The following is a 13,586-nucleotide window of genomic DNA, read 5'->3' as shown; positions in this document are numbered from 1 at the left end:
GCACCACCTCCTCCTACATGGGGATGTTCATCCTAACCCTGGTCCCAATACCAAGAATAAATCTAACCTAAATAATACTCCTTCACCTACACCTTCATCCTGTACTAAATCAGCTAACTCCCTTCAAATAGCTCACCTTAATATTAGAAGTATAAATAACAAATTACACCACCTACATTCACTCCTGGACTTGCACTCATTTGATATTCTATGTCTTACAGAAACCTGGCTAAAACCCTCTACACAAGACCAGGAAATTACAACTCCAGGCTATAACATACTTAGATGTGACCGATAAAGAAGAAAGGCGGAGGTATAGCCATTATCTATAAATCTAATCTCCAAGTTACCCTCTATAATGAACTTCCATCGCTAGACTCCAAATCTGAAATATTAACTACCAAACTCCAAATTAATAACAACAAATCTATCTACCTAATTTGTATATATCTTCCCCCTGGAAACAATACTCATATTCTAGAAAACTTACTTAGTTCACTTTCTAACCAACTACCCCAAGAAACCATTATACTTGGTGACTTTAACATTGACTGGATAACCTGTTCATCCCAGCACCCTACTAACCACATAAATCTCTATGGATTCTCTCAATTAATAACCACTCCAACTAGAATCCATAAACCAAATAGGAAAGAAACAACTCTTGACTGGATCCTTATTAATAACCACCCTAGCATTTATACTCCAGGAACCCTTCCTGATAATATTAGTGACCATATGCTTACATATGTCATTAGACAAAAATTGCACATCCCAACTACCCATAAACTCAATACATCCCGCTCAAAAAAATTCTTCAACCCTGATAATTTCCTGAATGAATTGCAAGCATGTGACTGGTCTCCACTGACTCACCTTGCACTTGATGAGGCAGTGACCTACTTTAACACCAACTTTCTTAAAATCCTAGACTATCACGCTCCTTTTTGCTCTACTAGGATAAGATCCAAATCTGCCCCATGGCTAACTAAACAAACTAAGCAAAAAATGATCCTAAGAAATAAAATATGGGCCAAATGGAGAGCTACCAAATGTCCATCTGATCACCTCCTCTTTAAACAATTAAGAAATGCCACCAAGAAAGATACTCTTAGAGATAAAAAGGAATTTTATCTTCACCTTCAACAAACCAGTCAACAAACCCTCAAAAATTTTGGTCTGGTATTAATAAACTTCTTAAACCAGGACATTCAACTACTCCTACCCCTTCAGGCTTCAACCTCAACAATTCCACCCAGATCCCAGATGCCTTTAACAATTATTTTACAGAAGCCATTCAAACTCTAGCTAATTCATTACCCACACCTAATGCTTCCTTACCAAATACCTCTAAAACCTCATCTAATACCTTTCATATTCAACCTGTCGCTACATCTCATATTTTTAAGCTTCTCAAAAACTTAAACCTTGTACCCCATCTGCTGACCAACTCCCATCTGAATACCTACAAATTGCTGCAAAAGCTATAGCCTACCCCATATCCATACTTATAAACAGGACTATCTCTGAAGGAAAAATCCCTACCTTATGGAAAATATCTCACATAATTCCTCTACATAAAGGGGCTCTTCTACTGAGCTTTCAAACTTTCGCCCTATTGCCTTACTCTCTCCATTATCAAAGATAATGGAAAGATGCATACACAAACAAATTCTCAACTACCTTCTACAAAATAAACTTCTAGCCAACTGTCAACATGGCTTCAGACCTTTCCACAGCACTACAACTGCCCTTCTTTCCTTCACTGACTCTATTAATAACAATCCGAATAATAACCTCTTTTCCTCCGCACTGTTCATAGACCTGTCAAAAGCCTTTGATATGGTTAACCATAATATACTTCTTGACAAACTAAATCTCTATTCACTTGACTCACAAGCACTTCAATGGTTTAGGAGTTATCTCCAAAACAGGCAACAAGCAGTGCTTTGGGACAATAACCTATCTTCTTTACTCCCAGTAAATATTGGTGTTCCACAAGGCTCAATCTTAGGTCCCCTTCTTTTTCATTATTTATCAATGACCTACACTTGAATATACCTCAAGCCACCTGCATTCAATATGCTGATGACTCAACTTTAATCTGCACTGCAAAAAATGTTCCCTCCCTCCAGTCCCTCACCCAAACGGTTTTCCAAAATGTAGAAAATGGTTTTTGCAACAATGCCTCCTCCTTAATCCCAAAAAAACAAAACTACTTCTCTTTACTCCTACTCACAAATCTCCCACACCATTCTTCACTATATCCTCTAATAATGCTACCAATATTAACCCAGATATGACCACCGCCTATTAGGTGTAACTATTGACAACCATCTTAATTTTGATGACCATATTAACACCACCATTAAAGCTGTTAACAACAAAATTGGTACTCTCTATAGAATTAAACCCTTCCTTACCCCATTAGCTAGAAAATACATTGCCCAGACCCACCTTATCTCCACCCTTTTCTATGCCTCTGCTATATATACTAAATTATCTAAAAATAACATTACCAAACTCTCTACCTGTTACAATAATATAGCTAGATTCAGTACTGCTACTCCCCTCAGAACTCACCACTGTCTTAACCTCAAACAACTAGATTGGTTAGAACTGAATAACCACCTACTCTATCAACAGTTACTTATCATTCATAAGACCCTTTTCTACCCTGATAATACCCCTAGCCTTACTACATTGATCTCACCCTATAAAAACCTAGCTACTCTACGCTCTGCTAATAAACTCCTAGTATCCTTGACTAAATCTTACAATAAAGCTGGGGACTCACTATTTTCAAATACTGCAGGAAAAACCTGGAATCAACTCCCTCATGAAATATCTAACCAAAACTCTACCTCTCTTTTCAAAAAACATATCAAAGAACATCTTAAAACTCAGTGGCTTTGTCCTTGTGCTAACCCTGACTGAAATTGCTTCTCTACTACTCCTAACTTTCCTCCCCTCCCCTGACTATGCCTCTAAATAAGACTTTCAATTTTTTTAGACGTTTTACATCTTAGAAATAGGCTATACTATAAATTCTTTGTCTCATTCAATTCTATCTTTGTGTTTTGCATATCTGTTTTTGTTAGACTAACTGTATATGATGCATATCTATATAATTGTCTGTTTTTTGTCATTTGTTTTTAAACAAGGCTACCTTTGTACTTTGTACTTTTTCATTCATATCGTTGTTTTGTTTATATTTTTGTTTACTGCTAGTGTTGGAGCTTTTCTCCCCGGGCCTCTACTGAAAACGGATGTATGTCCAGCTAGACTAGCCCGGTCAACAAATGTAAAATAAATAAATAAATAAATAAAGAATGTAGTTTAACAGATATGAAAATATGAATTAAAAAAAGCAATGTAACATATACAAACCCTATCAACTCCATAATCAATTTACAAATCGCACCACATTTTAGTTTACTTTGCTTTCTTTCCTCAGCTTCAGAGTACCCCTTAAAGAGTCATTAATCCCTCAACATACAACTGCATTTAACATAAGTTGGTTCTTAAGTACCTTTTTCTTCCAGACTTGTATCATATTCCTCACCCATTAAGTCAATAATAATAATAATGTCTGTTACAAAAATCTTAACTTTTTAAGATTTTTCCCACATCAGACTATGGCCATACAGAGCATTTCCTGTATCTTTCTTCTTCATGTAATAGAAGAACCGAAACTCCTCCCCCAAGACGTTACTGTAATTCTGGGCCCTTCATAAATAAATGTAATTGTGCACAATACCCATACATAAATGTGACCTTGACCTTGTTCCCAGAGTATGTCTCTGTGTCACAATCTAATGAATTTTTCAAGTTCCGACTATTTTATATGTAAATTGGTTTCATGTCCTGCAGCGCTCACTGGTTTCTTATGATATTCAACTTATTTTTAATATTCAGTCAGATGATATTATTGTCTAAACTATGATCTAGTACTATTAAATTATTCCTACGCACTGTATCTTCTCTACCAATTCCAGTATAATGCCTTACTTTTGATAAAAGTGGAAAATAAATAGCATTCCTTTTTCCATTTATTTTTACCATAGTTTCTACCCAAAATCATGTCTTATAGCCTCTTGCCAAAACATCTACAAGTACTAATACTTTCCTCCTCAAATATTTTGTCATCAGTTGTTTGCTGTGACTTTCAAACTAATTTATCCTCAAATCCATTTTTAACACCCACAGGATTTATATACTAGAAAAATATAAGTAATAATAATTCCTGAAGGTGTTCTTCCTATGTATTTTGAAAACGAAACTGCTTTCTGTGATGTCCTTACTTAGTATTATGCCCCGTGAGATTGTAGAAGAATTTAAGTGCAACATGTACTCAGTACACTCATTGGTGTTCTTATCCCACAGCAAAAAGTCTCACCAGTAAATTGACAATAAAGTCTTAACTTATTCTTAAACCTGATGCCCATAACACACTGACTTTCTCACTGGGACAGAATTAAATTTTAAGTTATGGCGAACTAGTACCCTCATTGCCACCTCATTTATTTGATAATTTTACATTTTTCTCTTATCTGTTAAGTATTTCTGTTAATTGTCTGCTAGTTCTGTGCTTCTCTCTCTTTCTATGTCTCACACACACACACACACGCACGCACGCACACACACACACACACACACACACACACGCACACACGCACACACACACGCACACACACACAAGCTTGCAGCTATAGATTTGCAGCTGCCGGCTACATATTTTTCCATTGTGTAATAGGTGACTATGACAGGATTTTTGTTTTAGTTGTTGACATTTTGAATTTGCTGTTCACATGCCAGGCTTGTACATGGTGTCAATCCTGAATGAAACTAAAACTTGAAAACTGCGTTTTTTTTATCTATAGAAGCCCTATATTTGTAAAATACCTGGCTGTACAAAACGATACACAGACCCTAGCTCACTCAGGAAGCATGTCAAAACTGTACATGGACCAGAAGCACATGTGACTAAAAAGCAACGAAACGATGTCTATACCAGGCCTCCACCGGCAAAGGAAAATGGTGATAATGAAGCCAGTGTGAAGCAAAACAGCAGGGCACTTGATGAGAATGCAGAAGCTAACGGCACAGCTCGAGGCATGGATGACCGTCTCCAAGTCAAGTCCATTAAAACTGAAAATAATGTGGTAAGTACTGTTACATTGCTGCTTTATGGTTAGATAATACATATGAAGTAAGCAAACATATTTATTAAATCAAGAATATTCATGTCTCAGACTGCTGTGAATTATGGGTATTATGATGTCACTAAACTACCCTGAGATTGTAAAAACTATCCTGAGATTGTAATGTATCAAGAATGCCATGTTTGTGAAAGCAAAGAGTGCATCTTTACAATTCACCCTTTCAGGCTGTTCTCTTGCAATACCTAAGAGCACCATATCCAAGATGGTAACACCCGGCTGACAGGTTTGTCTGATGCAGTTTCATGGGTGGCCCAAGCCAGTTAGAAAATGTTGTGTACTACAGTGTTAACTATGCATCATTGTTTTATGTGGATTCAGCTTAAATACAAAGAGATAACCAGTGAGCATGCACATTTGAGTGTAAATCAATAGTAAAATAATGATAAAAAAGTTCAAATCTTAATTTTAAGCGCATGCATTTGTGTATGTTTGTGCAAGTGTGCACATGTAGATGTTAATGTTTGCAACAGCAAAGAAAAACTAGTCAGTTCAGCTTGTCAGCCTATTTCAAGGGATCCAGATTATATACCGTTGGAGAAATTTTTTACTGACTTCCTTATTATTGACATTTTTACCTTTATAGATGACTGACAGTGACTTTGCAAGGGTCAGTAATTGTACTGAGTGTGGAAAGCAAATTCTACAAAAACAATTATCATTCTTATTGTGTGTTTTATAGCTATATTTTGAAGTACAGAGGCCGAAAAAAGTGTCAAAATTAAGCTGCTTTTGGATTTTATCACATGTCATCAGTATGGGGACAAAAAGAGTCAAAACATTTGGTATTCTAAGTGAAACAATATAGAGTTTATTTTATCATAAAAGCTGTAACTGCAAATTCATTCACAAGTTTAATAAAAATAGAAAAGATTATACATGAAAGAAGAAATCTGATCAAACTATTGTAATGCACTGTCAGCAAAAGTCTTTTGACTAAAAGCTAGGTACACATGTTCATAAATGTAACAGACATTTAGTTCAAATTACACAGTAAAATCCTTGTTATGTGCATGTCAAAAACATTGTATAACATGTATACACACACACATACACACACATGCATAAATTCTCTGTAAGAACAACAACTTATTTTTGCACTTTATATTATTCAGTTGTGGTCTTGGTAAAGATGAAATTAATTCATATAGCTGTAGACATTTAGTAATGTCTGCTCAACTAAAGCCCATAATCTCCATACCCTTACTGCTCCCACTCAGGCATGTAACTGGCCATAATACAGCTACAATTCCACAATCTCTGACTATCTAACATCTATCGCTCTCCACTATATCTATCCCTCTTTTAACTGGACCTCCTCAATACTGCATAATTTGTAACCGTCTTCATCCTATAATGACTTCAATGTCTCCTACTCAATATCTATTTATAGCTGAATAGATTTGAAAGTTGCTAGACTCTTATAAGTTTGATATCAGCTAATATTTTACTGCATTCTTGTTTCACCAGTCATGTTTTCATTAACTGTCATACCATTACAATTCTATGTATGTTCATTTACTATTCTATGTATGTACAGTTATTTTTTGATCAACTGTCATATTATATGTTTGTATCTATGTACATATATTATGTAAATCTTATGTAACTGCTTTCTAGTCATTTTGTAAAATGGAGCATTTTAGTCCGAATCTGCAATAAAAACGAGACTTGTGCCAGGTCAGACTTTCCCGGTAAACAAAAGCATTAAATAAATAAATTTCTGTTCTGCATTTTGTTGTGTAACATCCATGTATAACCCCACCAAAATGATGATGACGTCGATGCGGCCGGTTTTCCAGAAAACCATATTAATACTTTTTCTGCATTTTTTTCTTCCCAGAAAACTAACTAGCCTTTCCCCTCCTGTATTTTCTCCATGATATTTACTACTACCAAGGTATGGCTTGCACATCTTTATTTCTTGTGGTCACTTCCAACTCTTCTGTTGTTAAACCTTGGCCATTTGTCTTGTTCTATAAAACATCACTGGTGCTGATTGAACAGCTAGCTGAAAAGTTATCTCAGAACATCTTTAAATACATCTCATCAGTGAAATTGTGTGTGGGGGAGGGATGCTGCTAGCCTTGTCTTCCATTAATGCCTTGAGCTTCCTTTCTACAAGTTCACTTGACATTCAACTGTTTGTCAGGCAGCATTCTTCATGTGGATTTGTATTGCACTCATCACTGTAGGGAACACAACTACAGGCTAAGATTCTACACCTGGTCAGCTGGAGGATACTTCCCCAATGGCTGGGCTCATGCTAACTGACCTCAGACATGTTCACTGATTTGATTGGTCAGGTTTTTTTCTCTTTTTTCTTTATATGTTTGTCTGTAGTGACTGGTTCCATTTGAGTGTTGACAGATCCCTAACTCAGTATTGTTTCCACTTGCCTGCTAGGTATACCTTATTACTGGCTACCTTCCCTTTTCTAAACCTTTGACCTTTTTCCTTGTTAGAATTGCCCATGGGTAGTAACACAGACCTGATACTGAAAATCCTGACTCTTCGAGAATTAAACTACAATTGCTTTATAAAGATCATTGTTACACACTCAAAGCATTTTGCAGGACATTACGACTTCCTTTACTCCCTGTCCCTGCTACTTCTGCACCTGGGGGATACTCCAACGTCTTCCAGTTTCAGAGTTGGTTTTTAGTCCCCCTTATCACATCAAAATTTTCCATTTTTAAGGACTGTAGTTATAAGCCCTGGATTTGTAACAGGCACCTGCTGTTTTGTAACATTATAATTTCCTTCTGTGTTTTAACTAATTTTAGGATGTTTGAGAGACTATTTTTTCTGACATATATTTTGCTGGCTGTTTGTTTGCTTGTTTGATTTATTTTGTTTTTATCAGCTGGATTGCCTACATGAGCAGAGCTCATTTTCAGTGACATATCTGAAATTAGAGCTGCATACATTATATTTTAATGATTACGAAGTACATAGGCAACATGTAGTTTCTCTGCAAGTACATAGTAGATTGTAGCAAAACAGCAACAACAAAAATTCAGTGGCAAAGGTTTCATGAGTGCTGATGAACTATTTCTAAACTCCTATAGAGAGGATAGGATCACACTCAAACTGCACTTTTTGTGTGCAGAGAAATGTCGATGACATTTCTTAATAATCCCCCTCCCCAGCCACCACACACACTCACAAACAGCAATTTGTGGTACTCATTTTCTTAACAGTTTGATGAAGTATGGTCTGCCGTTTATGTCACTTTGCAGGACTCTGTCATTTGCTGATCCCTGACAGAGTTGTATTGAAATCAGGTAGAGATGGTTACTACATGGTAAGGCTTCCCATGGCAGTTTTTTTTTTCCCATTATATCTCTGATCACTAGAGGCTCTAAATCTGGTATGTTCAATTGAAAAACAGTCATTCAGATACTACTTTTGAATCCCATTATTTTTAACTCTTCAACAAGGCCATACCCTGTCATCTATCAACATGCAGTATTCTCTGGGGAGCCTAGACACACCATTGTTTCTGTATGAAAGCAAGTAAGGTGCATTACAGGACACAAAGAAGTGCATTGATGTCAATATTTAGCAAACTGTGAGAGGGACATGTCTTGCTTTTTTTAGAGAAAGTCCTTACAATGCATTTGAAACATTAAAATATTGATTTTTTTTTGGGGGAGGGGGGTATGTCACTTTTGCTCTGTGATTTTGGGGAAAGTACTGCCAAGGTCAATGTTTAGCCTTTTTGCCTTTCAGTAATGATAGCCTACAACCTGTTAAGTTTTCATTGCTCCAATCATTAGGCAAAATTGAAAGGGACTAGGACTGCATACTGTCCATTTCAAACGGATGCATATCCTTTGTAAAAAATGTATGTGTGTATATTCATGTTCATTTTGTTGCAGGCTGCTTTATGTTCAACAATAACTAACTGTTCTCAATGTCTAACAATCTAACCGTAGCCTGCTTTCATGTTCTAATAACTGCCTTTCTTTTTCTACCACTGCTGTCTTTTCTGTTTCTGTACCTTCCTAAGGACAGTCGGTACTAAGGTGAGCTAACTAGTCTTTTAACTAACTGTTCTAACCTGTGAAAAACTAACTAATCGTTAACTAACTGGGCTAATCTGTGGACATTTGCAAATGCTTGGAAACATGTATTTTATGCTAGCACTTAGTAAAGTAGGTTTTATGCACATGTGACTTTATACTATAGTGAAAATGTTTTTATACAATCAGGACATCATAGGTTAAAGGTTGTATGTACTTATGTTTGTGTTTTTTTTTCATTTTTGTTTGTTTGCTCAGGGTAAGTAAACTGGGCCAAATGCTTCATTTTCCAATGCAGCCTTTTGTAATGAACAGTGGTAGAACATGTTAACATGTTATAGACAGTAGTACAGTGCATGAAGTAAGCTCAACAGACAAAAAATAGTTATTTGTTATACTTGTTTTACGTATATATTGTGAAGGCACCTTCAGAAAGTCACTTTGTAAACAAAATTAACATTGAAATTTAAGGCAATACTTTACTGCCTTCATGCAAAATGATAACTAAAATGTGTTATTAGCAAATGTTATGCAGAGAGTTCAGGTATAGGGTACCTTTACAGTGAGACTGTTCGTCATCATTGATGTTATTTAGTAGACTGGTTTTGTCAAAAGAGCAATCCAATTGGTGCCCCACGTTTTATTTGAAAGGTGTGACTTGAATAGTCCTTATGCATTCGGTGCTTTACATAATTCTAAATGTCAGCAATCCTCAGGTAAGATTGCAGAAAGGTGGAATCACAATGATGAGACCTGAACAGAAGAAAATATAACACTGGGATTTAGTGGATGATAGAGACTTCAGAAATGAAACATCAGGCTCAGACTGAGAAAACCGTGGCCAAAACCAGTAAGATGTTAAGCTGATTCCTCAGAAGGACTGAATTTAAAAGTAGAAAGGTTACAATTTACTTCTGGAGATTTCTTCTAAGACCACCAATGAATATTGTATCGATTTTGTATGCCCTTACAAAGAAAGGAAATCAGGATATTTGGCGCATAAAAACACGTGACTGGAGCTATGTGGAGCGCTGTGTGCATGTGCACATCCTTCAGTGTGGCAAGCCATGCACAGAACTTCTTCAGACATTCCTTAAGACCACATACAGTGGATGGAATAAATAGATTGTTAGCAGTCTGAGTATATGAGAGGGGTCAGTGAATTTATGAGACAGTGCCTCAAAACTTTATTTATTTTTCTGATTACCGCTGAGATTTTTTATGTAATGTTATTAATCCAAACACATGCATTTCTTCAGGACCAGCACTTAAATGTTCATTCTTATAACTGCAGTTGATTAATATGCATAATATTTCCATGTTAATTTCTCTAGTAGTTTGTATGTACTAATACATGTTTTCCCTTAATTTCTCCAAGACTCATGTGGGTGAGTCATTTCTTCTTTCTGATTTCCCCATATTTCAGCTGATGCCTATTTAATCTTTGTTTCATATCTGGTTACTAACCTGCTCCCACTTTTCTAAATCTTTGATTCCCTTCTACTTAATTTTATTTATCCTGTTACTATCCTCAATGTCCTAATGCCATTAAACACTGAGGCACATAGGGCTACATGCCCAAATGAGTTTCACAGTCCCTGGAGAGTAAAACAGTGCCTTTTTTAAGTAAACTAAATTTCAGCTGTCCTGTATGACCATGAATCACCAGCAGCCATAGTAAGTCTGCTGACAGTTGTGGTCTTACATTGTGCACTGTCAGTTCCTGACTTAATCTTACCTTAATACCCAGCTGTAAACACCAGAGTCAGAGTGAGTTGTACATACTTGCAAAATTGCTTATGCATGCCATCTCAAATACAAAAGTTGCATTTCAGAGTTGAAACTGTGGATGGAATGGTTTACAGTTTCATTTAGTTAATTTTACTTAAGTTGAAAAAATAAAAACTAGGTAACAAAGAAAAGCTTCCTGACACTCACTCAGACTTTTGGTTTCCTTTCCCTAATGTCTTTTCATCTTTACAATCTGAGATGAGACTATTACCTCAACAACAACGAGAACCACTAAGAGCAAACTGGGAGAAGGAAGGGTAGGAAGATTTCAGGCAAGTGAGGCAACTTTAATGCTGATGTCCAGATGTTTTTTGTCATGTTACAGGACCAATATACATGAAAATGGTTCATACTGAGGGAACCACATCTCCAGCATATTTTGCTAAGAGAAACACTTGTGCATAAAATTGTCCATGAGTAATATGCTACAATTGCTTCATCTTACAGGCCACAAACAAGACCTGAAGGAAACATTCTAACTGACAGGAAGGACGGAAGTCCACTGGGGTCTCAACTTTGCTAAAGTAAGATGAAGTGGCCTCAGTGGCCCATCTCCTCTTCTTCTTGCAGCAGATAAAATAAGTTATTTGTTACTTCCATGTGCAGTGATATAGACATTACAAGGTGAGACAAGTGAGTTTAGCAGCTGTTCCTCTGCTGCATTCATGCCTGCTTCAAACCTTGCAACCATGACGCTTACTGGATTATTTATTCTTTCTTGACCTGGTTAGTCTCGCTAGGCTAATAGCCTCTTTACAGGGGAGACTCAAAGAGGTATTTATACTACCAGTAGAAATTCAGTCAGGGCATTGGGGAACTTCCCCTACTCATTTTGATAGGTGCCCTCAGATTTTGTGCACCAACCTGAGTTACCACCAACTCAGGCAAATAAGGCCTCAGTTTAATATCTCATCAGAATGACATCACACTCATGAGTGAAGCACCCATTATGTTGTACTATAGTGTTAGCAGTCAAGCTGCCTGGTGTGGGAATAGAACCCACAGCCTTCTGCACCAAACGTGAGTGTGCTACCTGTTGCTTCACTGACACTGCAAATTAGGTTGATAAAAACTGCCTAACATGAGGATAAATTTAGCAGTACAATGGAAAAGATTAATCACATGTTTTTTTTTTAACATGATGTCAAAGTGATATATATATAAAGGAGGCAGTTACTTAGTGTTGTGGTTCTGATGAAATCTACAGTGTTAGATGAGCTTAAACACCACTCTTTTGTTTTTTTATTTGTGATTTGTGTGAATTAAAGAAAAAGAATCAACTTACAGTGCAATTTGTTCTTACTTGGACTTGAATTAGCCTCCTCTTTAGTTTTTTAGTTTTTTTTACTTGTTGGACAGTCAGTATTACATTATGAGGATAACATTATTCAGTCCTATACTATAGTATTCTATACTCTTTATTTTTGGAGGAAATAAGAATGTCCAAGTCAGCAAAAATCCCCCCCAATGAATTTGACTTATCCTTCCACCTACTCCAGTCTTTATTTATTTCTAGTCTCAGTGTTTGGTAGTTTACTTCACTTATTCTGTGCACTGAGCTCCATGAGTGTACCACCAAAATTTAGCCTTTGGATTGTGTTTTATGCCCCCTAAAATATCCTTCCATTTGTTCTCCCCTCTGATGACCCACATACTTTTCTTTATAATAGATTCCAGATCTGTTCTTCCTTAAATTTCCACGTGTGCTACTAAATTCTCCGCTTTACTTCCACATCTTACCCAAAAAGAATACAGTTGTCCACAAAGAACAGGAAGATTGTCTGACCCTCCCACTGCTGCAAGCGACATTTAAAATATTCTCATACTTTTACAGAACTATTTCCATTACGAGGATGAGTAGTCATAGAGTGAGTGGACATCCTTACCTTATTCTTCTTTTTATGTAGTCTTTCATGTTGAGGCTTCTTTTCACTTGTATAGCTGTTTTGTGCTTGTTAGAAAGTAGCTTTATCCATCCAGTATATCTTCTCCATTCCTGTTCTCTACAGCGATTTTGGTAGAACATGTTACTCTACCAATTCAAAGGGGATTTTTATATTGAAAATTATTTATCCCTTGTTTATTCACTTACTTTGTCTTGCATCTCTCTGTGAATGTTAGGACCTCACATCAATTTTCAATGTTCTACTGATTTTCCACTTTACAAAGTCAAATTGACCAATGTGTAGTAATGTGGACAATCAGATTCTATATCCTGCATGGTAGTATCTTAGTCAGTAGTTTGACTTCTATGTTTCTGATAAAACTGACCTGTAGACTCTGTCCATTACTTCTCTGCCCTCCTCAATTAGCAGTAGCTCCCGTCCCACTTTCATTGTGGGTGCTAGGTTTCTGCCTTCTACATGTTTGCTAACAACCTAGGTTATTAGTCCTGTAATCTTTTAATTTTTTCCCCAATAATTTATAGATTTTTTTTCTGGAAACACATGTAAAGCCTTTTGCCTTTTCCCCTTGTTTGCTGCTGATTGTGTGCTTTGCAGTCCTTGTATGTTAGGGACATAGTACCTGTCTAACACACTTCATT

The 13,586-nt window shown here is 36.5% G+C and overlaps 1 protein-coding gene across 1 annotated transcript in view; it reads left to right on the top strand.

The window, feature by feature from the left end:
- GLI2 (GLI family zinc finger 2) overlaps positions 1-13,586 on the top strand; it is a 1,134,260-nt gene that overhangs the window by 1,097,259 nt on the left and 23,415 nt on the right. Inside the window, exon 12 of the mRNA XM_044060570.1 lies at positions 4,884-5,165. Coding sequence (XP_043916505.1) covers positions 4,884-5,165 — 282 coding nt within the window. The remainder of the gene's footprint in view (positions 1-4,883; positions 5,166-13,586) is intronic.

The sequence above is a fragment of the Protopterus annectens genome, chromosome 2.part0, assembly GCF_019279795.1.
Source record: "Protopterus annectens isolate FY-2018-M chromosome 2.part0, PAN1.0, whole genome shotgun sequence".
Taxonomy (NCBI): Eukaryota; Metazoa; Chordata; order Ceratodontiformes; family Protopteridae; genus Protopterus; species Protopterus annectens.
Note: the sequence above shows the minus strand (reverse complement) of the source record. Positions and strands in the feature narration are given on the sequence as shown.